The sequence below is a fragment of the Atractosteus spatula genome, chromosome 13 (assembly GCF_055471065.1).
Source record: "Atractosteus spatula isolate fAtrSpa1 chromosome 13, fAtrSpa1.hap1, whole genome shotgun sequence".
Classification (NCBI taxonomy): Eukaryota; Metazoa; Chordata; class Actinopteri; order Semionotiformes; family Lepisosteidae; genus Atractosteus; species Atractosteus spatula.
Window position 1 is genome coordinate 41938451 of NC_142718.1, and position 25277 is coordinate 41963727.

A 25277-nucleotide genomic window follows, 5' to 3' on the forward strand; every position below is an offset into this window, starting at 1 on the left:
CTCCTCCCCCCCCCCTCCCAACTTGCTTTTATTATTTTGTTCTAATTTGATGCAGTCCTCCGTGCTTTGGTAAGGTGCGGGGCAGATAAGGCAGGACAAGAATGCTTTGGTTTGTAGGTCAGGTCTGCGCACCGACAATGTGTCTCGTCTTCAGCCCCTGTCACACGGCTCCCCTGATTCACACACAATAACAGCGCCTATCCCACCCCACCCTCCGGGAAAAAAAAAAGCTATTTAAAAAATAGCAAATTCTCTTAAACACACACACAGACATATATATATAGACAGACAGCAGACTATATGAAAGCTACGTGTGTGCCTGTGTTGATATCGAGTCTTGCTCCCACACCAGCTGCAAGAGCAATTCACAGAACAAGTAAAACTCAGACGAAGATTAAGATACGACAAGCAGCGCTAATGGTCCATCCCCATGCTGAAATACAGAAAGAGAGCAGGAGAGGTGCAGCAGCTGGTGGGGCGCATCACGGTGCTCAAGGAGAAAGCACTCCCCGGTGAGACCCAGCACCGAGCAGCCTGCCTGCGCGGTGGCGGCGGTGCTCGCCAGGCGGATGCCAGACCCCTTTGTTCACGTCAGGTCAGCAGCCCCGGCCCGGCCCCGGGCCCAGCCCAGCCCCGGCGCTCTCCCTCCCCTCCCCGGCCCGCCGATGTCATCACGCACCGACGCCACGGGGTGTCCACCCCGCTGACGAGACAGCAGCTCCAGGAAGAGGTGAGTCCCCTCTCCAGACGCGGCCATGTCGGAGCGGCGTGGTCCGGCCGGGGAAGAGGGAGGGGGGGTGGAGACACAAACCTTCATTGTTTACACGGCTCTTTTGTTTTCGTGTGGGTGTTTTTTTTTAGGGACTTCATTGTGTTAAGCAGAAAGAAAGAAAATAATGGCTTGTTTGCAATGGGGGCACATGGTCCTAAGCTCGCTGGGATTTCGAAGCGCTTAGCTAAAACTTTTTTTCCCTTTCCTCCTCCTCCTCTCCCCCCCCCCCTCTAGCCTGTCCTCTAACTCATGTTTATTCAACTTATTGTAGTTGTATATGCAGAACTGCGGACAGCCTGCTGCGAGTTGTGTAAGGGGATGAATAAAATAGGAGTTAATTAGTGGGAGTCGTGGAGTAATGTTTTCGTCTGCTTTCGCTGTTTCGGTGCCGCCGTGGCTGCAGCTATCCCTCCCTTAGGTTTTTCTCAGCCGTGGGTTATGGTATTTAGGAATTTATTTAGTCAAGGAATCGGCTATATATACATCTATCTTACGCTGCATGCAGGCCAGGGGACCGGGGATTTTATTTGACAGGTAACCCGGATTCGTCACGCCCCGTGCGGCAGGTCGCTTGGAGTCGTGCACGCTGAAGCCCAAGCGGAGCCGGCTGAGGAGAGGCGGTTATTTGTTTCTGTAAAAAGACACACCGCCAGGGATGAGGGTCCAGTTGGCACTTTCATTTGTTTAAAACTAATTTTGAACCAGCAGCCCCGTCCGTGTGATAAGGGGGCTATTTTGGCTGTTGTGGCTGAATTTGACCACTCACGACCTCACATGAACCGCTTTGCAGCATGGGCATGTCGGCGTGTTTGAAAAGTACATATAAACCTTAGCTGTTCACGAGTTTCCATTACAATTCAGTGGCTGTTTTAACTTCTTCGATAATAAAGCAAGCTGAGTAAAAAGTAGTAAATATGAATATCCCAGGAATCACTGGACTTGTTTCTAGGTCTTTCTCCTCAAAACATACATAAACAGCAAGGACAGAGACATCTTGAATTTGTTTCATCCTTTATCTTAAATTAGGTATGCTGGCTATACAGCAAAATAATAATTTTGTCATTTGTGTTTTAATAACTGGCAAAGTATAAAATGAAATGCCCTACCACTGGGCCTTATTCCTAGTTTGGCTACTTAATGAGAAGCTGTTGTTAATTTGTTGTCTTAAATAAAAAAGCTGGAAGATGAGGTTCATTTTTCTTCGTTCATTTTAACTTCCCCCCTTTAATTCATGTGCTTTTGAAGCAAAGCAAACAAAACCAATTTTAAGAATTTCAGCTTTTTAATAGTTTGGGGTGGATGTTTCTTTCTACCGTGTTAATAATATCTAAAATCTCTTTCCAGCCCAAGTCTTTGCCCATTTTAGTTTGGGCAGACTAGAAGCATTTTTCTAAATAACCACCCAGTGACTCAAAACTGTGTGGATGTTCCTCTTCCTCTCTTGAGAAGGAGAGGTGGGGTGATTTTCACAAGCAAGGTACAGTATCACATAGATAGCCCGTTCTCTGCTAGGCAGTGAACATTGAATGAAATGAATTTCCCTGTTTGTTAATCACAAAATGAAGAAGTGTGTAAGTGACAGTGAACAGATTCGCACAATTTTCCTTTCTTCCCGAAGGAAATGGAGAGTTTTGTGAATGTACCTGAATGTTCAGTATGCACAAACACAGATTTTAATGTACAGCAACACTGGGTTTACTTGACAGGTGATTAGAATGCTAGCTCATGAGTGTGACTGCAGGGTCACAGCTGGGGACTGCGAACATCAGTCATTAGGCATTTCTAGGACAGTGTAATTCGCTGATGGCCCAGCGTGAGAGTAAAGGTGTAATCATATCTCTTTAATTCAGTGGTCAGTTATGATAAAACATGATCTATACTATAGGGTTGATTTAAATATGATAAAAAAGCTGCATATAATAGGGACACTTATTTAACCTTATCAATGCTATCTTTAGTACAAATGTCCTACATCATCATTAGTAATTATTTTGTGGTCTTTTAAAAGCCAGGAGTAATTGGTTAATGAATGAGCATATTTCAGTGCAGATTCTAACTCTCTGTCAGTGACATGAGTTTATTTTTCAAAATTGCCTGTTTTCATATATCATACATGCACCATGCTTAAGTCATGCAGTCTGTCATCGAATTATCTTCCCATAAGTAAAATGCTAGCCAAATCTTGATAGGACAGCTAGGCTCCTTATAATTCTAAATTGGAGGGCAAGTGTTTCCAATAATTCAGTGCCTATCACTGTGGTTTAAGAGTCATTTGCCTAAAATGTACAGTATTGCTGTCCCAAGAGAGTGTGCAGAAACCTCAGCGCCAGCATACTTAACGGGTGATTTTCTTGAAGAGAATGGGTGAAGAAAGGCTTATAACTAATGTAATAAAAACACAGATGAGAAGAGTCCGTCCAGCGCGTCGCGCTCGTCCGCTTGACAACGGCTTCCATCCAGCTGTTTCTTCTCCAGGGTGTTCTCCCTCCGCAGCGTGGTTTGGGGGGTCCTTACACATCTCTGCCATTCTCCTGCTGCCAGTTGTAAATACTCTTCCAGGTTTGTTCCTGTGCTTCTGTGAGCACGAAGCAATTCGCGTTCACCTTGACAATACCTTCCATGATGTAGATTACTTATGTGGAGCCTTTTTGTAATCTTCCCTGACCATGACAGAAGTCATTCGGTTCCTTCAGCCTGTATGTGCATGCAGCATTCCTTTTAGCGCTGGAATGAAGACCTGTAGGCTTATCGTATGGGGTTTCCACAGGGAACGACTGCTTTGGAAGTGGAATAGTTCTGTTTTCTGTTGTGATCACCGTAATTTGTCTTATGTGGGTCAAATACTAATACCAGTATATCAAAGGCACAAATTGTTTTGAATTTCTATGCTGAATTATTTTAAAATAATTGGCATCAATAGAATCTGTAGGTGCCGATTAATCAAGAACCTGGGATTGATTTTTTTTTCAAAACACTAGGGCTAGAATCTAGTGCAGTATCTGTTACGTTAAATCCCACACTGAATACTTTATGAATAGGAATGAGATAAATGAAAAGCCTCTTTTTAAAGGTGGGAGTGATTGTTTTCTCATTTGACTTGTGCCAGTTCTGAAGAGAACTGTTGAATCATTATGATTAGGAGTAAAAGGAATTTTCTTCCCTGTAGAAAACTATGTGGAAAAGTATTTCGAAACAAGAACAGTTGGTACGTCTTTACCTAAAGGGTTGTGGGGGAATGGAACAATATATCTGGCATTGTGGAAGAAGCTTTGAAATTTTCACAAAATGGCTGGATGAGACCCTTAGATCACTTAACTACTAACTCTCAGACAGACTATTCCTAACAAGCTTTTTATGAATACTGTCTGATCAGACTGGACGTTTTGTCTTTTGTGAGCTTGACATACATTTCCATGAGCATGTATTCTTTATCCTGTATGGATGCAACTCCTTGAACAAAATCCCAATATGCCACGCTTTACATATTTGTGGTGTGAAAGTATCTTTAGGTATTATTTTTGCGTGGTTTGAAATTCACATCTTCAATTAGAATTGTATGTTTTGATGTTATTTCTCAGCTTTTTTTAAATGAGTCCAGGACACTTCTTCTCACATTTCAGCTAACATGTTCGGATTGTATAAACTCTGTATAAGAATGCGGACGATCTCTACACAAGGCTGCTGTCAAATCAGAATGGCTTTTATTAATAGAAAATGGTAGTAACAGGCCTATGACAGTACTTTGCTCACCTTACAATGCAGAAATAGCAAATCTATAGCTCTGTGGGGCAGAGCGGTGGCACTGTGGCTCAGGATCTGCGCCTGTTGCTGGAAGGTTGCCGGTTCAAATCCAGCGGCCGGCAGAGGAATCCTACTCCGTTGGGCCCCTGAGCAAGGCCCTTAACCCCAACTGATCCTGGCTGATCCTGCACAATGGCTGATCCTGACCCCAAGCTTCTCTCCCTGTCTGTTTCTGTGTCTCAGGACAGGTCTGTGAAAAAAGACAAATTCCTAATGCAAGAAATTGCATATGGCTAATAAAGTGATCTTATCTTATCTTAAATATAGGCAACTTTTCACAATCCATGCATGCAGCTGCAACCAACTGGGATCTGACCTAATGACAAAAAATTAATTACAAAAATGTAATTTTTCAAAACAGTTCATGCACTGCAAACTTTATTTAATAAGCCTTTTAACGTTATCGGTTGTAATTATATTTCTTTAGGCTTTAGCTCTTTTTTTAAAATAAAGACCGGAGCCAATCTCCAGGAAGTATCCTTATTCATATACTTGTTGGTGAAGTTTTGTTTTTTGTTGTTAACTAATAGGAGGGTAAAGATTTGCTGTATAGAATGTTTATAAGGTATCTCAGGATATTGTTTGAGTTTGATTATCATTACAAATTCTTACTCAGAAATACTGTTCTGTCTAGCAATGCATATTACTGCAGCTGTTAAAAGACGGAGAATCTTTTTTAAAATAAGACGGGCTCACATTTTAAAAGGTATCTTTGGTCAGTATGGCATATCTTGCAGATATAATAATTATTGGTAATTTTCTTCAGATGAATCATGAAACTTTAAGTCTCGAGGGAAACAGCTACCATGTGGTTTAAATGTTAGTGAGTAATCTTTAAGAGGTTTTTGTTTCAAAATGCGTTGCATTCATTACAGATCTATATTGTAGGATGTCCCCCAGCAAATAAATAATCTCTGCAGATGTTTAGTTTTTCTTTCTGCTACAAGATTTGGGATTAGCTTTATTGTAGAGCCTGATTTTGAGTTATCTGAGAATAATAACAGAAAATCACCATCTAGGCTACATTTTTGTTCAGCTTTCCATAGATTACACAGTAATAAACCTAGGGCTAAGTCTTGTCAGATGCCTGTCTGCTCTGTGATCAAGTGGGTTTACATTGACCACAGTGAATCTTTTGCCAGAAGATATGAGTAATGATTTGGGAGTAAGGTAAATACTCATCTTGGAACTTAAATATTGCATTTAGGAGTGTGTGAGTACAGAATTCAGAGTGAACAAAAGGAATTTCATTTGTGTTAATTTTTTTGCTTAAATCCATTAAATGATTTGGTTTATTCACTTCTTTGAGTCATTTCTTGAGTAACACCTGCTGTATTTACAGTAAGGATATATGCAAATATTCTATATTGATTTCTGTAACACAAAATTCACTGGTAAATCTAAACATGCTCTAACTTGTGCCTGCTGTAAACAATGTGGTCATCCTAAGTAGACAAAGTTAAAAAAAAAGAGAAAAACAAGACAATGTAATAGCAACATATTTAATGATTTGGCACATTACACTGAGAAGTATTTTTTCATGAACTTGCAGATGTTTGGCAGTCATTAAAGTGCACTTACTTTGGTTTCCTTCTGAATAGAGCTACATATTTCAAATGTTTTTTGTATAACATCTTTAAATATGAAAATGCTGTTTATGTGAATAATACTTAAATACTATTAGTACATGCAGGTCTGCTGAATCTTTGAAGGAAATGTTAAAAATGGCACTTTATTGTACATTGGGAATACTGTTGTCCTGACATGTAAGCACTGTCCTTCCTGATTCATTGTTAAGCGAGGCAATCCGTTATAAAGTACTGGAATGATGATGGTGGTAAGCTGCATTATTCAGTGCTGACAGTGTTGTTTTAGGGGTTTAAGTTAAATTGTGCGTAATGGTGCAAAATATCCTGAGAGGAGATATATTTTTTTTAAAACTGCTGATCAATTGTGCAATCAAAAAGGGTGATGTGTAGTCTGTACTCTGCAGCGTTTAAAAATTTTGTGCGTTCCGTAGATGTGCAGTACTGTTGCAAAGTTAGCAACCCTCCTTATAGACAGGCCAAGGGATACAACAGAGTTATTCGTTCTTTAGTGTAATCCTTAGATGCACAAATGCCTTTCCATCCCTGAAGAGAGAACCTTTCCTCTGTAGTAGCATATTGAAGACAATGATGAGGAGTTTGTGAGTGTGATGGCAGCTTAATGTGACCTCCTGTTACAAGAAAATCTACATGATTCAAGAGGGTGTGTGCATGTTGCCTGATAAATCTTAGGGTGCTTATACATTATTATAGTTTCTCTGAATGTGGTTACTTCTGCCTTATAAGCATTGTAATTATTTTAAAAGAACGTGCACAGAAAAATTGGTAGTTTTTTTTCCCCTGCTTTAATAGTCTTGAACAACAGTCTCCTCTCCAGGGAGGAATTACAGTGATTGATAAAGAGTTTATGTCACATGTGTGAAGGAAAGACATGTTTAAATATACATTATCTCAAAGGTATAATTAAATATATATGATCGTAATCGGGGGAAAAACAGAAAAATGAGATGGCGTTCATTGTCCCTGACATTTTGGATGTGAAACGGAGTCGTATATTCTCAGTGTATATTTCAGCACACATACTGTACTGTATGGTGAAGGCAACAAGAATGACCAGTGCTATCTAGGAGTCGAGGGTGGTGTTTTTACACCTTGCACGTCTCTGATCAAAGAGCAAAAGTTATTTGTACGCAAGAGTATGTAATGTTGTGTTTAGTGGGTTAGTTATGAGGCACTCCTGTTGATAGAGCCACCCCTTCACCATTAGAATAGAGAGCAAGGGTAGCAGCCCAGTCCCCTGGCTCTCAATGAGGTCTTGATTACTGCAGCCAACAAATTCTTTGGTAACGTAAATGTACCGTCGATGCATTGAACCTTTGAACAAAGATGTAAATGCCGTTTTTATTCTTTGGAAATTTTGGATACAGAATAAAAAAAAACATAGTAAGTTGATCAAGACAATAGCAGTGTCCAGTGCTCTTCACCTCATCTTGTTTCCTGACACATTACTCATCAATTGGTAGTATAAGTTTTTTTTTTACTGAATACTCGACTGGCATTTTAAATTAAATTTCTTCAGTCTAGAATGTTGTTAATATTCATTTCTGTGGGTATTCTAACAGAATGTACATAACTTTGTACTTAAGAAGGATTAGCACATACATTTGGGTGCATACAATTAGAGTTGTATTGCTTTGGAAATATTTTTTTAATAGGTTAAATTATAAAGATGATACTTTAAAGTTCTGAGACACTTGACTTACTCAATTAAAAAAGTCAGTTCTCAGTCATTCAGCTGCTTTGAAACCTTAATCTGTAGAAAATATAAGTTTCCACCCCTTTCTAATATGAGATCAAAGCCTATGAGGAGAGTATTATTCATTCTTAGCCTGTTACGTAAAATGACTGAAAATAGCATTGTTGAAGTGTTAACATTCTCATACAAGAAGAAGGTTTTGATGCTGTATTACCAGCGTATTCAGAACTGCATATTTTGCATAGTAATTTGCATGTAATTTTATGTGGCAAGGCTGTCTTTATGTTGAGGAATTCCTTTCGTCTATAATTGGTTTGCTGAAACATGAAGACAATAAGTGTAAACTCTTTTTCAACAAAAAATGGATGGCCATTCTTCCCGAAGTCCCAGCTCACCTGTGAAGTGATTCGGTAACTTTGGAACTTAGATGAGCTCAGATTACCTCTTTTTTTTTTGCCATCCAGTAATTGTGAAGCTAGACAATTAAAATTGAGCCATGAGCTGTGGGCAAGAATGCATTGTTCTTTTGTGGTACAGCAGGGCTAAAAATATGTGCACACTGTCATGCTGACACAGAATGAACAGTTGTTTTTTGTAGAGTTATAAATTAAAATATATGAAACCTGACCCATGGAATACTACACTACTGTATACTATGTGGCTTGGGTTTGTAATACTCTTATTCTTCAATAAGTAACTTTATTTTATTTGTAGATATCCAATTGCATTTATTTTAGTAATTTAGACTTTTTATAGACTTTAGATGTGTCTGGAGAAAATGAGGCTTTGTAGAAATATGCCAATGGGAATCTTAGGTTATCATAATTTCAATGGAAGTTCTACCAATTCCTGTGTCTGTGGTGGCCTTTGGGGCAGCGGACAGGGCAAACCCAAATATGTACAAATTTTTCCTGCTGAACTAATTGGTACTGTGTGAAGAACTTAGTTGAAGACAGATTTGAAAACGTTCAGCCCATAAGGAAGGTTTGAGGTATCGGCCTACTGTAGTTTGGAACCATATTGTCAGTGTAAAAATGTATGCCTTAATTATTAACTAAAGAAATATTCAACATAATAAAGAGAGAAAGAATTACTTTCTCTTTGTGGCTCTTGGAGTTTTTTGAGTCAGTCAGTCGGGCTCTTGATGTTTTTCTTTTTTAAATTCAGCCTTGTCCTTTAACCTCTGAAGCACTGCTTGAGTCTTCTACAGTGATTGTTCTGGTGGGATATAATGGCAGTTCAGAGTTCAGTTATTGATGAAGGAGTTCAGCTCCTGTGTCCTGCAGGATTTGTGCATGATCCCTAAGGCACCCATGGAAAATATTGTGTTGCTTGCAGGCAGTTCTTGTGGTGCTGTGGTCAGACTTACTCAGCATTCTAGTGTGTTCACACTTGGTTGTCCTTATATAGTTTAGATTTCATTTGATCATTTCTTGTATAAGCAGATATACTGTTAGGAATAGAGGCTATGTAAATGGTGAATATCAGAAATGACCAAGCGAATAAATCAGTAGTTAAGATAAATAATCATAACCCCAAACTTGTAAAGGTTTGGCCAAGAATATATCCGAGTGGTTGGTATAATTAGAGGCACATGAGTTTTTTGTTCTCTGGCATAGCTTTGGTGAAAAGCGCAATAATTCAGACACAGTCGGTTAAACAAACATTAACAACGACCATCCACACATTAAACTATTTAGAACATACAAGTTACACTATGTTCAAACTTTCTAACAAGGCATTTCAGAGGACTACGTCCTAATCACCCGGCCACGGGATTTGAACCAGCAACCTTCCAGCCACAGGCGCAGATCCTGAGCCACAGTGGCACTGCTTCGCCTGTAAATTAACACTTTAACTGGAACTCGATAAAGGTCAACCTAGGTAAACTTTACAGTTGATCACTGAATTTTGGCACCCCTTATATCACAGCAAACATCTTCTTGCTTTGAATCTCCCAAGGACCAGAAACGTTGACACATCCAGGTGTTACCCATTGCTTCTAGCTTCTTCAGTAGTCACGTACAAGAGTGGTAACAATACATTTTTGGAAGGGTGTAAAATATACAAATAATGTTTCCCCCTACTAGATGTTATGTATGTGATGCTTGTTAAATGATAAAAAAGCTGTAAATACGGTTGATTGACTGGTGGTGTTCTGACCATCACTTTGTATTTTCAGGTAGGCAGATCCCTTGTTTTTGACTTGACATTCTTTAGAAAATTAAATGACAAAGTTAAGTGACAAAGTGACGATTAAGTGCCAAAGGTTTTTATTTGATAAGTGCTTCTGCCCATAATAAAGCCACACTCTGTGGGGAAGAATAGCTTTGATTACTGTTCTGGGTGTTTCTGAGTGGCAGACCATTTTTGTGTTGAACTGTATGAAGTATTGTCCTGATAAAAGATGTGTTCATTACATGTAGAAATTCAAGGATTGTTCATATAAAGCAGTTTAAGACATTTATTTTTCGAACTTGGCCACTTGAGAAAGTGGTCAGTTTGTAGCAAATACCATCTGAGGAGGGAAAAACAGCAGATTGTCTGCCTCTATTCTGACAGTGATGGTCCTTATTATTTAACTGTTTATTATCAGTACAATAAAGGAGAAACATAAGATTTCTAAATTGTTTGAAGTGCCATTATTAAAGGTTATAGCACTTTGCATTACAAACATCTCATAATGAGCAACATGAAGTAGCAGACCTGAGAAACATTGTTTTTGTGTTCATCTAAAAACTTATTATTAATCAGCTTAATTAACAGGATTACCCTTTTGCCTGTCGGAGTTTCATGACTCTTTTAATGGATGAATCAGTGATGGTGCATAGCTCTGTTACACTGCATCCCTCCAGACTTCAGTAATGTTAGGGTTGAGTTCTTCGTCAGACGATATTTTGTTAGAGTTTTTCTTACGTGAACAATTAACTTCAACTGAAGGCAGTCACATTTTGTAAAACAATAAAAAAGTGAAAATTAAGAACTTAAATTACCTGGGAACATTGAAAGCTATGCAAATGTGTTACAAAACCTGTGTAATTATTTTTATCATCTAGTCTTTTATGGCTATGGAATTTTGTCATATATATATGGGACTATTTATTTCTGTTGAAACACTGGCACTAGGCTTGTGTGAAAACACTTTGCTGCTGGGTATGGATAGTAATCACAAGCTCAAGGTTTTCCTTTTGGATAAAACTACAGATATATTTCATAGATATGCTCAAAAGCAAACATTTTAATTAAAACTTTAAATAGGAAAAATAATTTTATTGATAGAAAGTCAGATCTGCATTTTTTGACCCCCCTCTGCTTTCATTGCTTGTAATCATCTCCAAATTTGCACAGGAAAGGCTGCAAACAGTTGTGTGGGTGTAGTTTTTAGTTCATTAAACCAGGAGCAAGGAGCCTACGAGACATTTCAAATCAGTTTTTTCACTGGGACTCTGCCCTCTTGTAACAGGTGTTATCTGGTTATGTCAAAGGATGAGAGGGGAGTAAGTCTGCTAACAATGACTGAGTTTTCCTGTAATAACTGATGTTGAAAACGGATGGTGGCCTCTTATGTCCAGCAAAAGATATCAGCTGGGTCCAACCTGCAAGCTGTGTGTGAGATTGTGAGCCACATAACAAAGCTGGGTTTACTGTAACTCTCCTGTCGTCTCCTGTGTAACGCAAAGCATTTATTTCCAGGAAATAGCTGTGATGAATCCAAATCCTTGTGATACTCTGTAGTCCCTAATGTGTACAAATGTGTTGACTGCAAGCTAATATATTTACTTATTATTGTAAAACTATAATGATCTGATAATTAGAATTAAATTTACAATGAATATTTTATTCATGAATATAAAAAGCTGTGTTCAGGAAGATGTACAATAAAATTATAGAATTTCTCATTTTGTGTACAAACCTGAAAGCTCATTTTTGGACTCGCTTATTTTTTTCGGTTAGTATGTTTCAGATGACTATTGAGTGTCTTTTTGTCCTTACTTTTTGTATAATGTGAATGCAGTCAGTATATACTTTCAAAACTATGCGTTTCTGAAAACTTGATGCATGCAGAGCTGTGAGCAACTTCTGTGAATTCTTGTGCATGTATCTTGCAAGATATATTTTAAGACTTCTTCATGTTTGAATGTTGGGGATGAGAGCAAGTCTTCATGGAGTGCACTGTACTAGGGAGAAAGAGGGAGACAGACTGAGGTGAACAAGGGTCTGCCCAGGGAAAGGGAAAGATTTGTAGATTTTCAGTTTGGACTGGTGAACGTTCTGTGAATAAACCTACTATCGCTATTCCACCATTCAAAATTCCTGGCTGTGGCTGGCAGGTGACAGGCCAAAGTTTGAAGCACCAGTGCCCAGGCTGTAGGTCTTGGGAGAGATCGCTTCTGTATCTTCTAAATGACTAAAAATATAGTTTAAGAACATTAGAGAGGTTACAACCCCACACAGGGCATTTTTCCATCCTCTGTGTATGCAGCTTACAAGTGTTTGCTGTGTTCTAAAAAGTGTTTCAGTTTAAAGTGTGAAATGTAAAGATACAAATGTGTTATCTTTTATTTTTTTTTCATATATTTTATTTCAACAGTGTATTGTTAGGCTAAGCATATAAGTTGGTGTTCAACAGAACATTCAGTGTTTCCTCCAAAGCTCATTTAAGTGATCAGTGTTGCTTCAATCTGCTGTCTTCCTTGTGACTCTTAGAAATTTAAACTGATCTCATATGAAAGATTAATTAGCCCTGTGGAGGGATTGCATCACCATTGACCTCCACAGTGTCAGGCTGGATTGAGGATGACAAAATATACAACAGTAACACTCATTGTAGATGGCTAATAAAGAGCTGTATATAGGGAATTCGGTCATTGTAGAGGTCACTGGAGATGCACAGTGTCTTTGAAAATTGTGCTTCCATATCGTAGTCTAAATTCTTCATATTTGAAGTGACTCTGTTAGAACACACAGTCTGTCTGTTTGTAGTTTTTCCAAACACTCCTCCAATCTGTGTTATAATGGACACACACGCAGTAGTATATAGATTTAGTCACTTAACCAAAACCTAGAAACAAGCAAATTAAAGTGGTAGCTGCACCAAAAATGATCATAGAAGGTTTAATTCTGAATTCAAATCTGGAGTGGGAGTATTAAAATAGTCAGTCGGTGAGCAGCACAGGAACATGTTGAAATTAATCCTACGCTAAAAAATATATATATCAGCGTTGGAGCCTTCTTCAGGTGTGTGTCAAGGTTATATAAGGCACTATGGCAGCCATGTTTAAACAGCTTCATTAAAGCTCTCCAAGACATGATGGATGTGGACTGGTAACTGCATCAGTAAGAGCCTGCTGTGCCCACATTTCCTGCTGCCACTATGGCCTGAGCCTGTGACCTCAAGCCTTGATCATCTCTCCATGGCTGGAGCTCTTCAATGAGGAGGAGCCTCAGGCCTACCCAGCGTCTCCGCAGGGGAGGAGCCCTCCAGGGCCTCCAGAGGAGGAGTGGCTGCTTGCCTGGTGGAGCTGAGTATTGGAGAAAGAAGATGAGACCCAGGTGTCTCCAGAGCAGGATGGGGGCTGAGCACACTGTCCCAAGATCCGACGAAGGTGACATTTAAGTCTCCAGAAAGAAAGGAGGGGCTGCTAACCCCTGAACTGGAAGGGCGTGACAACTGGCTACCAGTTGGGGTGTGCTGCTGCAATTCCTGAAGGCCCTGACCCACCCTCTAAGCCCATGAGAGGCTGTGTCCCCTGTGCACAATGGGAGTGGGTCTACAGTTGGCACTGGTCTTTGCACCAGAGAAGGTGGAGAATGCGACCCTGCTTCGCTGCACTAGAGAAAGGAGGTGAGCTGCTGTCTCAGAGGCCAGATCCAGGTATCAGAATGGGCTGTAAGATGTGCCTGGGAGAGTGGCTTGGAGTGCATTGTCCTGGTCACCTTCCCTTGTTCTCTGCTTCTGTCAGTGGAAGGGACAGCAGAATGTAGGTGCCAAATACAGTGGTTAACAGCGCCTTTCCAGTGGGTAGAATCAGCAAAGAGAAGCTCTAGTAAGTGGTTTGGAATATGAGTTTAAGTGGTTGAAGGTGTGATTTAAAGATGATCTTAAGGCAGAGTACCTCACTCTCGCTCTCTTAGTTTACGTGTAACCCCTTATTCAAATGTGTTTCTGTTCCTTATCTAGTCGTAAATGCCAAGACCATCATACAGTAATGTGATAAAACCCTTGGAAATAAGTAATGGCAAGATTTAAAGATTGGTGTGTTTAGTCAAAAAAGTGATGTCACCTTATAGAGTATTCACTTGTGTCAGCACTGTTGTAGCAATGAGTTAAAAGGTGATGCTTTCTAAAAAAAAAAAATCTTGTGGTGGTACATCTTGTTCTTGGCAGTTCTGCAGACAGGATAAGCTAAGACTGTGTTGTGAAATAAATACATTGTGACATCCTTTATGAGTCAGTGCCTCTTAAGAATAAGAGGTAAATTTTGGTGGCCATTTGGTTTTAGCATTTAGTATTCTTTAAAAAAGTAATAAATTATCAATGTTATAGCACAAAATCATTTTCTCTTTCTATGATTTAGGTCAAATAGATTATGAATATGAATTAATACATACATTCAGTAGATGTATAACTGACTTTAGTTTCCTAAAAATTGCTATTTTATATTTTTGTGATTCTAGTTGTAATAGAAGTAAAAGTTTTATTACCGTCTTTATTATAATGCATCGTAATGTAATTGCAGTGTATTGGTTGGAGATCTTTAATCCCATTACAGTCCAGCTCAGATTGATTTTGCTTTTGTTAGTCAAATGATTCTATCCCTTTAACTGTCACTAATTAAATGCAAAACTAGAGATTGACTACTGACATTACTAGGAATATACAGGATTCTTCCCTTCCTCTCATAAAATATAGCTGACTCTGAGGAGGAAGCTTGCTACAGCTACGTGGCAAGCAGTCAGTTCTCAGTCTTTTGTACGAAGACCGTGATCATTCTTATTGTCCATTTCAAACAGCTGAAATCAAGCTTCATTCCATTCCAAAATCAATAGAGTTGCTCTTGTATGATAATAATGAACACAGTGCTCTGTGAGCTATAGGATGCCATTTGTAAACTGGATTGTAGCCTAAATAATGAAGCCAGTGTTGGTTATACAGTAATGCTGAGTGGTTTTATCTTTTTATCACTTCCTGTCTTTGTGATGAGGAAATCTTTCTTAATTGCAATTACATCATTTAATTGGGGTCTGTTTAATAAGAAATGGCCTATACCTGCATCATTTCTATCTTCTACTATATCCCATCTAATAAATATAAATGTTTGTGATAAAATTAGTATTTATGCTTAGCTAGCAGGAGTATCAACATTACATTTTAATGTCTGTCAGTTGTAGATGAAATTTCATACTCCAGTTTCACTTATACCCCTCTCCACCATCTCCGGGATCCAGTTCTTTATTCTTAGTCCTGCATGCAGAGTCTGTGTCCTTAGCAGTAAAAAAACAACGCTATATTTATTGAATTTGAGAATTATAATAAAAACACACATTTCGATATTTTTGTGGGGATAAAACAAGTTGTAGTAAGTACATAATGCAGAATTACTTTCAGTGTATTTTGTGAAAAAGATCTCTTGTCTTAAACTATGTAAGGAGATAATTATCTGCAGTTATTTAAATGTTCCTGTGCAGTACTCAAATATGTGAAGCAAGAACTATGAGATTCTGAACTATCAGAGGTGGATTCTGATGCACCTCTTCAGTGGTTCAATGAACTGGTCAATACTGGGATGGGAGACCTCTGAGGAAAACTAGGTTGCTGAATTTGAGGTACTACTTGATCTTTAAAGAATCTGTATGAAAGAGTAGGGGTGTTCATCTTCGTTTCCTGAATAAATACCCCTTTATTACCTCAGGTGAGCTTGGCTCTCGCTTCACCTGACCCTTTGTTTATTGGGGCTGCTGGTGCAGAAGGGCTGCAGCGTGTCACCCAAGTGGGGCGGCTCTTCTGAGAGGGATGAAGTGGGTCCCCTCCTGTATGGAAAGTTCTTGGAATGATTTGGGATGAAAAGTGCTAATCAAATGCAAGGGATCAGCACTTAATTATACTTATTATTGTTACAATAATAATTAGCGTTAGTACTGTATGACTTAGAATTACAAAAGTGTCGGAAATACCGCGGCTTGCTCTGTGGGAGCAAGCACCTTTTTCTTTCTTATTACTGTACATGATAAAAAAAAATAGCATCTGTCAGAGACAGTTTGTTTAGACGTGTAGAAATAATAGGTATTTATCCACAGCACCAGTTTTTAAACTCTAAGGACATCATCTCTGTTTGCATTAGTTACAAGTTTCTGATAACTACCCAGATGAATGGTGCCCCTTTCTAACAGAGGAAAATCATTTAGGCTAGTTCATTCTTCTCATTTTTAAAAGGTAAAGAGTATTTTTTCATCCTTATAACATTTCCATTAATTTAGGAGATTGAGTTGTCAGAAATAAAAACCGTTACAGTGAGGCTGTGAGCATGAAGGAAGTGAGTTGAACAGTTGAATAGTCCTGAGAATAATGATCTTGAAAAGATGCTCCTAATTTGTGAACATTGTATAGTATTTCGCCTCAAAAGGGAGACCCAAAAGAGTTTCTAATTCCAGTCAGAGGTAGGCAATGATTAGATTGCGATGCCTAATTCTTCTAATACTCATAGCTCATTCCTTTAATATGCAAATTTTAGGTATGCAAAGATCTGATGCTTTTATTTAAGAAATATGTCCTCAGGCAATAGCCGTACGCTTCTAGGGAAAATTCTGTTTTAGTATGAAATAAATAGTTGTTAAAAGGATCACATGAGTTTGTATCTTAGAAGATGAAAAGCTAATTGACATGAATAATTTATTGTGATGCAATATTTTATAGAAATCAAACAGTGGAAAAATAAAGCAAAGTTCAAACATTTCATCTGCAAGATGCATCTATTATGTAGAACCTTAGAATATTCATAAGAATTTGTTTTATATCTGGATTATTAAGGTTTTTGTGAAGTAGACTGTGACACAAATGTTAAGGTTAGTGAACTTTAAATGTTTTCTTGATTAAATTCAATAGCGAAAGTACAATCAGATTTAAAATGTGTAATGATCATTTAAATCAAAATTAAATGATACTGATAAGTAAAACAATCTATTTTTGAACTATCATCAGGATTTAAATGATGATTTATACAATAATTAGAAATAATTTTGATTGTTTTCAGTGCCTTGCCCATCTTTGTAGCTGTAGTTGTGCGTCTCAACGATATATAAAAAACCTGCAATACTATACATGCATATGAACAACAGTCAGAAACATTAGCAAGGCCCAGCTAATGTTGAATCATTCTTGACTTGTGAAGGGAGTGACTATATTGCACGGGCTGTGTCCAGATACATTCAGATCTCACCGTGTCGTTCAGTGAAGTTCAGTCGGAGAGACTGTCTAGTACACCTTAAACAGGACATGGAGGTCACACCTGCATCTCAAACGTGTTCTTTGTGCGACACTAATATCGCATCACTCTACCTGCTGTTTTGATCGCAGTATTATTCTGCGGAAAGACTATACATGTATGTGGGCAAGCCGGGGTAAAACCACAGAAGGGATTCCTCAGTGCCGTCCTGTGCCCAGGCCAGGCAGAAGAACATCCCTCTGATGATTTAAACAATAAGAAAATCATTTCTGAAGCTCCTTTCCCCTCGTCCTGGTGTGCGTTGCCTCTGCCCCTCCACCTTCTGTGCTGTTTGGCTGTAATTATATACCTTCTAGCTCTCTCTTTACATGTTTAGTGGTCAAGTGGAACCATCCAATTGCAATATGGAGAGTAACAGACTAATTAGAAAAATACAGAAAACCAATAATCCTTTTTTTTTCAGTTGAATCAGTGCAGACTAAATCAATTTATTACTGGGTCATACGAAAAACATCTTTCTTTATTTCAGCTCCAGGTCATTTTTTTTTTCATTTTATGTAATGTCATTTTTTCCAAGTCAAGAAACCCAAAACAAACTAGCACTTAGGATGCTGCGGTTGGGAAGCGAATGTGTTTAGATCATGTAGTAATTAGCAATTAAGAAAGCGATCTGGGGAATTGTTCTATTTTTTGCTCAAATGATTAACCCTTAGCACTCATCAGATGAAACCAACAGCAAACTTGTGGGAGACCAGTTGAGCTGGCAGACGTCTGTGTTGCAGTTCACAATTTTTGTGCTTCATTTTTTGTGCCAAGTTCAGCAAACAATAAAAGGATGACCTGTATGTTAGGAAATTACATATAATATTTGGCATCCTTCTCCATAGAGTATTTTACTTATGTCAAACGCCTTTTTTTGCACAAAGAACGCTTTCATTGCAGTGAACTTTTGAACGTTGTTGTGGGCCTCAACTTTTGGTCTGCTGACGGTTCCTCATTTTTGACTCTCCTTTTAATTTCACTTTGTCGGACTTTCTTATCGTGCTCGCGAGCCAGCCGCCTTTGAACAAGAACCTGATATTTATCTTTTTCTCACTGAATCAAAATGAGAAGATTATTTCCAATCACTCGTTCGTCTTTCAGATCTAAACCTACCATAATGAGGCGTTTGTTTTGCTGATGTGAAAAAAAAATAATTCCCTTTGTCTCTTTTTCGTGTGCTATCATCTTACCCTGATAGTACTTTAAAAAATACATTTCATGTATTTATTTTTACGAGGAGGTCTCCTACGTTGGGGATTCCCTAATGAATCAGATAGGAGTGTGGGAGTGTGGTACAGCAGAAACCCCTTTCATGTCCTGTTTTTGTACTGTATTAACACATGGGTGAACTTGTTTTAGACAGTGAAATGGAATGTGGTAGGTGAAATTCATTTGCATGTGAAATGCCCACTAATAATAACAGGTGGGAAGGTGGGAATCCCCAAAAACATGTTGTAATTTTTCCTAAAATTTAAAATAGAAACTTAGATTGCTTGTGTGAGTGTGTGTGTTTGTGCTTGCTATTTTCTGTGAAATAGAAGGCGAACAGCTATCTTAAGAAGCTATCTCCGGTGCAGGTTTGTAGTTTCTTCGCCTTGGTTTGAAAGTGAGGAAATAAAAGATGATTTAAGAAATAAAACAAGAAATCTCAAATTAAGATGTTCAGAAATTTCTGCAAAAACAGTACTGAATAGATTTTGTTAAAATTAAAAAATCACAAGGACTGGACAATTTCATCCTTGAGTGTGATTTAGTGTCTTGAACTCAACTTCAACTCAAGGGAAGCAGCACATTTCGGAGTCATATGCCAAGTTGTCTTGGATGTTTGTGTCTTTCCTTTAGAGTAGTAAAGTTAAAGGAAAAAGTCACGCTGATTCCATGGACTTTGGTTTTTCCCCTGATCTGCATCCTGTACATTGAACCCTGTGGTGTGTATCCCACTGGATTTGCCCCAGGAGAAACCCCTCACACTTTTTAATATTTCAGACATTTCTGCCATTCCTCGTTTAACTAGGTCAAGGTACTGCATGCTGCTTATAGAGACTGGCTCCTCTTGGCGATGTTGCCAGTCTCATTTCTAATGGCATGCAAAAGATCTGAGTTTCCTCAAAGTCGGAACAAAAAATGGATTTAAAAAAAAAATAAAACAGAAACGAAGCCAGTCACAGATCAAACTGAAAAACGACCTCACATTAATGCCATGCCCTAGGATCAATATCCTAGAACATAAATAACTTTACCAGCTTTACAGAAGCTGGCAATACTGTTTACTGCGAGTGTAGTAGTTGGCTCCTTTATTCATAACATTGCATAATACCAGTTTCACAATTCATTTTAGAACAGGCGATACATGCAAGAATGAAATACAAGACACACAAACTGATTTTGACATAGTTTTATTTTAGTTTCTCTGTTCCAAAATGATGGATGCAAGTCGGCAAATATGGCTTATGCCTGTAATTTTCTCTAATTTGAAATTTTTTTTATAGTGGGAGATCTTACGTTTTAGGTGACTCCAGTAAGCTGTACACTGATTTCTAGGAAAACAGGTGGACGTTTTCTTTTCTCTTATAACAGTCTTTGTGACAGTTATATTACAGTACCTTACATTGACACAGTGTTTCTTTTTTCATATACTGCTGTCTAATGACTCTAGATAACTGAAACTGATGTTGATGAATACATGAGGAACTGACTCAGATCAGATGCATTGTACTACAGTAGTAACTGAGTAATTGAGAAACTTCAAGAGTCTGTAAAATGGTATAAAATGTTAACACTTGCTTTAAGTTTAGCTAAATACTTATTTTTACTTGTAAATAAGAAAATCGTCTTTGAATTGAATATATATGTTTAAGTTTGCATTTATGTAAATCATTCATATTATTTTTTATGTATGGTGATGCATGGGTGGCGTGGTGGTGCTCTGGTTAGTCTTGTTTCCCCATAGCTCTGGGGCCCTGGGTTTGGTCCCAGACCCGGTGTGCTGTCTCCGTGCGTGCATTCCTCGCTGCATGTTCTTTCCATGTTCGTGTGGGTTTTTTGCCAGGTGCACCGGTTTCCTCACACAGTTCAAAGACACAGAACACTGGGAACACTGGCCCAGGTGTGTGCGTGCCCTGTGTTGGACTGGCATCCTGCCTTGTGCCCGTAGCTTACCAGCATAGGCTCTGGCTCCGCCGCAACCCTGCTTTGGATAAAGCATTTAGAAAATGGATGGGTGTTCATGTATATTGTGAAGATTCATAAGAATCTTAGTATTCTGGTCATTGAAATTCCCTTTCAGTAGTATGCTCATAAATGTGAGCATGGGCATTGTTTTCCAGTTCTCATTTGTTCCAGTTGCCAAAACAGTGGTTCTGTTCAAAAGAAAATAATTTAATGATAAGTGATCTAAAGTGCCCCTAACAGTTTAAAAAACTGAATATTTTAGAGGCTGAGAACTGTGTACTTAGACTACATTTTTTTTGTAAAATGTCATTACCCTAAGCAATCAAAACCAAATGAAGTTTTGGGTTCTTCAGAAAGGGACTTTTTCACAGTAAATGTGGTATTGCACATTAAATACTTATACGATCTATGTATGCTCTTAATCCGTATTTGCAATGTATGCACTTTTAGCGCTTTCAACACAGCTGTGAAATATGCCGCTATAGAGTTCCATAGTGCACTTCTTGAAAGTACATCTTTGCTGTTGTTGATTGCAAAAGATGTGACTAAAGATTTTGTCTATAGCAAAAATTACCAAAATGTGAACTATGTTTGGAAATACTGTAGGCGAATGATAAGTTCAGTAAATTTATTTCTTCCCACTTATTGATTGTGGGTTTTAAATCAGAAACAAATAATAGCAGACCTTTTCAAATTTCCTGAAAATCGTGTGGTTTCTAGAACATTAGCCAGTGTTTTGTTTTCTGAAAAAAATGCAAAGGCATACTTTTCCATCAAAATACAGTCATTTTAAGAGATCTGCAATTGAGCTGGCTATATTCATTTTGTTCATAATGCTATTTTATTATGCTAATAAGTAACTGAAATTTTGATTAAATTAAATTTCAGCCTATACCATATTAACACATTAAATGTCTTCCCAGCAAATGGAAACTTCCTTATGATGTTATCCGAAATAAAATAGATTATCAAATGTAAAATTATTCTCTATATACAAAGGTATTTTATAAGGAACACCAGGTTTATAGTTTGTTTTTAAGACTGTATGATTACTATGAGAATGTATGTTAGGTTTTTTTGTTGTTTTACAATACTTCGGGGACAGAACTGTACAGAGACTTCTAATTCTGCCTTTTGTGTATATGAGGTTAAAGATAACAGCCACGGACGGCCATTTCATCCTGATTAGGGTTCATCAGCATGTCATAGCCAGTTTACACCAGCGAGACGGACGCAATCACTGTGCTTCATAGGTCAAAGTGGGAGGGGACTCATCAGGGGACACTGGGCACCCATTCTGTGCCAATTGTACAGGTGGAGAACCGGGAAATGGGTTTAGCAGTTGAATTAAGAGAACTTGAGGGAGGCTAGGTTGTCAGCTCGCAGTGGAGACTGGACACTGTGGTTAACGCCCTTACTCTTATGAACAGGATCATAGGATCTTTAATTTGCAAGTAGTCAGCACCTTGGTTTCATCGTCTCATCTGAAAGAGAGCATCTCCTAAGGTGCAGTCTCTCTGGGTACCAGACGGGGGCGCTGGTTTGGAAATTGAGTGCCAGCAACACCTGCAGAAGCTACCTGGATTTCCCATCCCGGTATTGACCAGGCCCAATTTTCCTTAGCTTCAAGAGTCTGACAAGATCAGGCCACATTTTTGTGTGTTAGCCTGGCTGTTTGTTATGGGATGGTCCTGGAACCACATTGAGACATCCGAATGCTTCCACTGACTCCGCACTGCCAATTTCTTCTGATCACTTGTTTTTATTTTGACGTCACATATTGGACTTTATATCCATGTGTTTTCTGTTTGTGTGTGTTTCAGGACACAGACAATATTCCCATGAGTGTTCTGCTGATTGAAGCCTTCTATGGGGGCTCCCATAAGCAGCTGATCGACCTGCTCCAGGAGAATGTGAAAGACTGTGTCACCTATTCTTTACCAGCCAAGAAATGGCACTGGAGGGCAAGAACTGCTGCTCTGTATTTCATGCAGGCTGTTCCCCACAGCATCACCTACAGGTCAGTGCTGTGCTGACAGTCACTACCAGAACTGCTGTAGGATTTTAGGTCCAGTTCAGCGCTGACCTTTAGCTTCATAATGTCTTCCTCATTTTACTCTAAACCAAATTACTTCCGTTATATCATTAATGGTATCAGATATCACATGTTTTGACATTTCAAAGTAAGATTATATCTAGTATCTATATACATACAGGTATGTTAAAATCTTTGAGTTTGTGGCGAGCAACTTTAATGATCTAATTAGAAACAATACATGCTAATAACTGTAATTTTATAAAACCGCATGAATTGAGCATGATTTGTAGTGATGATGATGAACAATATGTTTTTGAATGCAAATGTGGTGTTCTCCATGAACTCTGTGTGCCTCCCCCTTTCCCAGTGTTTGAATTTGATTTTGAATCGAAAGTCGATGTCCTTACGTTTCTAGGTTTAGCTGTACCAGTATGTGTGTTTATGCCAGTGCAGGATGGTGAAGGCACCAGAAAGAACTAACCGGCATTGCTGTATCTGGCAGCTGTTCCAGCTGTGTGTACAGACAGGACTGATTCTAGATTCTCTTTGATCACTTTACTAGTAATTACTCACAGATAGACATGCATAAGGCCAGTGTTTTAAATCCTGGTTCTTGTGGGAATCCCCAGATTAGCTAGGCATTACTATTGGTCAACTTATTCTAGGGATATTGTGACAGCATGACCCTAAGATCATGATGGAGAGGTTTGACTTTGTTGAGGGCATTGGCGTAAAGTAGGGTGTAGGTGGATGGTTAACATCTTCTACAGTCAACACTATAAAGTCATCTGGTTCTGTGTCACCAGTGCTGTGGGCTTCCTTTCATTTCTGACTGCCGTAAAGTGATGGTTTCTGTATCTTCATGAGCCTCTTGTGTTATCAGCAAAAATACAGGGTCAATGTAAACAGGAACAGTAGGCTAGCTAGTGCTAGATGGTTAGTGGAAAAGTAGCTTTATATCAAATATGACAGGTTTATTTTCTAATTTTGTAAATTGCCTTGGGAAAATCCCTTGCCTGTAAAAGTTACTGACTCACTTTTTTGGTTTATAACAGAATTATTTGTCACTGTTGCTAAACTATTTTTTGATGATTACATTTTTCCATTATGTCAGGTATGCTTATTTAATATATGAAGGCATTTTTATATTTCTAAATTATTTTTAAACAATGTGCAGGTTAGGTTTCAGTCTTTTTTCCCCAATTTATTTACATTTCAAGACTGAGAATTTGCCACAGATGTTACCTGTTCTTAATCCATTAACTTTCAGCCTTAACATAGGATTCTTAATGTGAATATTCAAACATTTCTTACAGTTTTTGAATCTGAAGTGGCTGTAGTATAAATATAACTTATTGTATGTGACATTTTATTGGTGTTATAAAATAATAAAACATTTGTCAAATTTGTATAGCATTTTTTAAATATGTGCAGAAAGGTTCCAAAACACTCATATGAATTAATTATAATCTTCTAAAGTGAAATTGGGTAAAACAACAGATCAGAGACATTATTACTGTTTTGAGATTATATCTTCGTCATCATTTATGGTTCCAGCCAGCACTGCCTTTCCTTTGGCCTGGGTGACCTCTTATACTTGATACATTGTGGATTGCAGAAGGGAATGGGGCAATCATTTCTTGTTTCACAGCACGCAGCTCAAAGCTTAGCTTCATGAGCCATTGCAGTTACCCTAACTCACACAGGTTCAGGTTCTGAAGAGCTCAACTTGTTCATCCCTTGTTATTCTGCTAATTTGGGTGATTTAAGGAAAATTATGCACATTTCAATGTGGTCATAAACGATATTATTCATGCACAGGTGCTGTGCTAAGCTGCTTCAGAATGATAATTAAGCTAATCTTTTTTTTTCTTTTTGCCTTTCACACATTCACTTTGTTCAGTGATTTCTCCTGTGTCAATAATGTGCATGATTGCAGCCTCTCTCCCTATCCATTGTTCGATGCTTTTCTAAATGAAAACTCACTAGCAACTGAGACCAGATCTGTATTTTCCCTAGAGCTCCTTGGTGTTCTAAGAAATAGTTGCCAAGTCAAATTAAAGTAAAAAAGTTTGTGACTGATAAATATACTTAGAATTTTCCCCTGGGACTTAGTTTTTGAAGTTTAATTTTGCAAAATAGATCTTAATAAGTTCAGTCTGACTGCTGGAGTTTTTAAATCGTGGAAAAGTATGGATTTAAGATGTCAGTACATTTTAGTTCTAGGACTGGACACATTTTACAGTGGCCCATATTTACTTTCAAAGCTATATTTGTTCAGTCTAATCTACTATGTTTAATATATTGAGAGTTTTTTTTCTGGAAACATGTACATCCAGAGAGCAAATTAAAAAAGTCATAATTAGAAGCTAATATAAAGGTTATTTCTCCTTATGTTTCATGATACTGAAATGTATATTACCGTACCTGTTTAGATAAACTAAATTTTGGCTTCCCCGGTCTCAAAAATTTTCTGACTTGGCAGTAGAAGATATTTGGCAATGATATCTATAACAGAAGGCTGCATGGAGGTTTTAAATAATTGTCATTGAAGTAATTTAACTTGTCATGTAAGATGTCATTTAGTCATGTAGGTGTCTCCATCAACAGCAACTTCACTTCTAAAGATAAAGACAAGTGTTTTGTCTCTTCAAAATGAAGTACAGTAGAGCAAGACAGAACTTTTCAGACCATACTGAGATGTTGA

General features: G+C 38.2%; 1 protein-coding gene across 3 annotated transcripts in view; it reads left to right on the forward strand.

Annotated features, from left to right (window-relative positions):
• The first annotated feature begins 708 nt into the window (after positions 1–708).
• Positions 709–25277, forward strand: part of qtman (queuosine-tRNA mannosyltransferase) — a 101998-nt gene continuing 77429 nt past the window's right edge. For all 3 annotated transcript variants that reach the window (XM_088931040.1, XM_088931041.1, XM_088931038.1), the window contains exons 1-2: positions 709–730; positions 22356–22552. In XM_088931040.1, coding sequence (XP_088787166.1) covers positions 22374–22552 — 179 coding nt within the window. In that variant the 5' untranslated portion in view covers positions 709–730; positions 22356–22373. The remainder of the gene's footprint in view (positions 731–22355; positions 22553–25277) is intronic.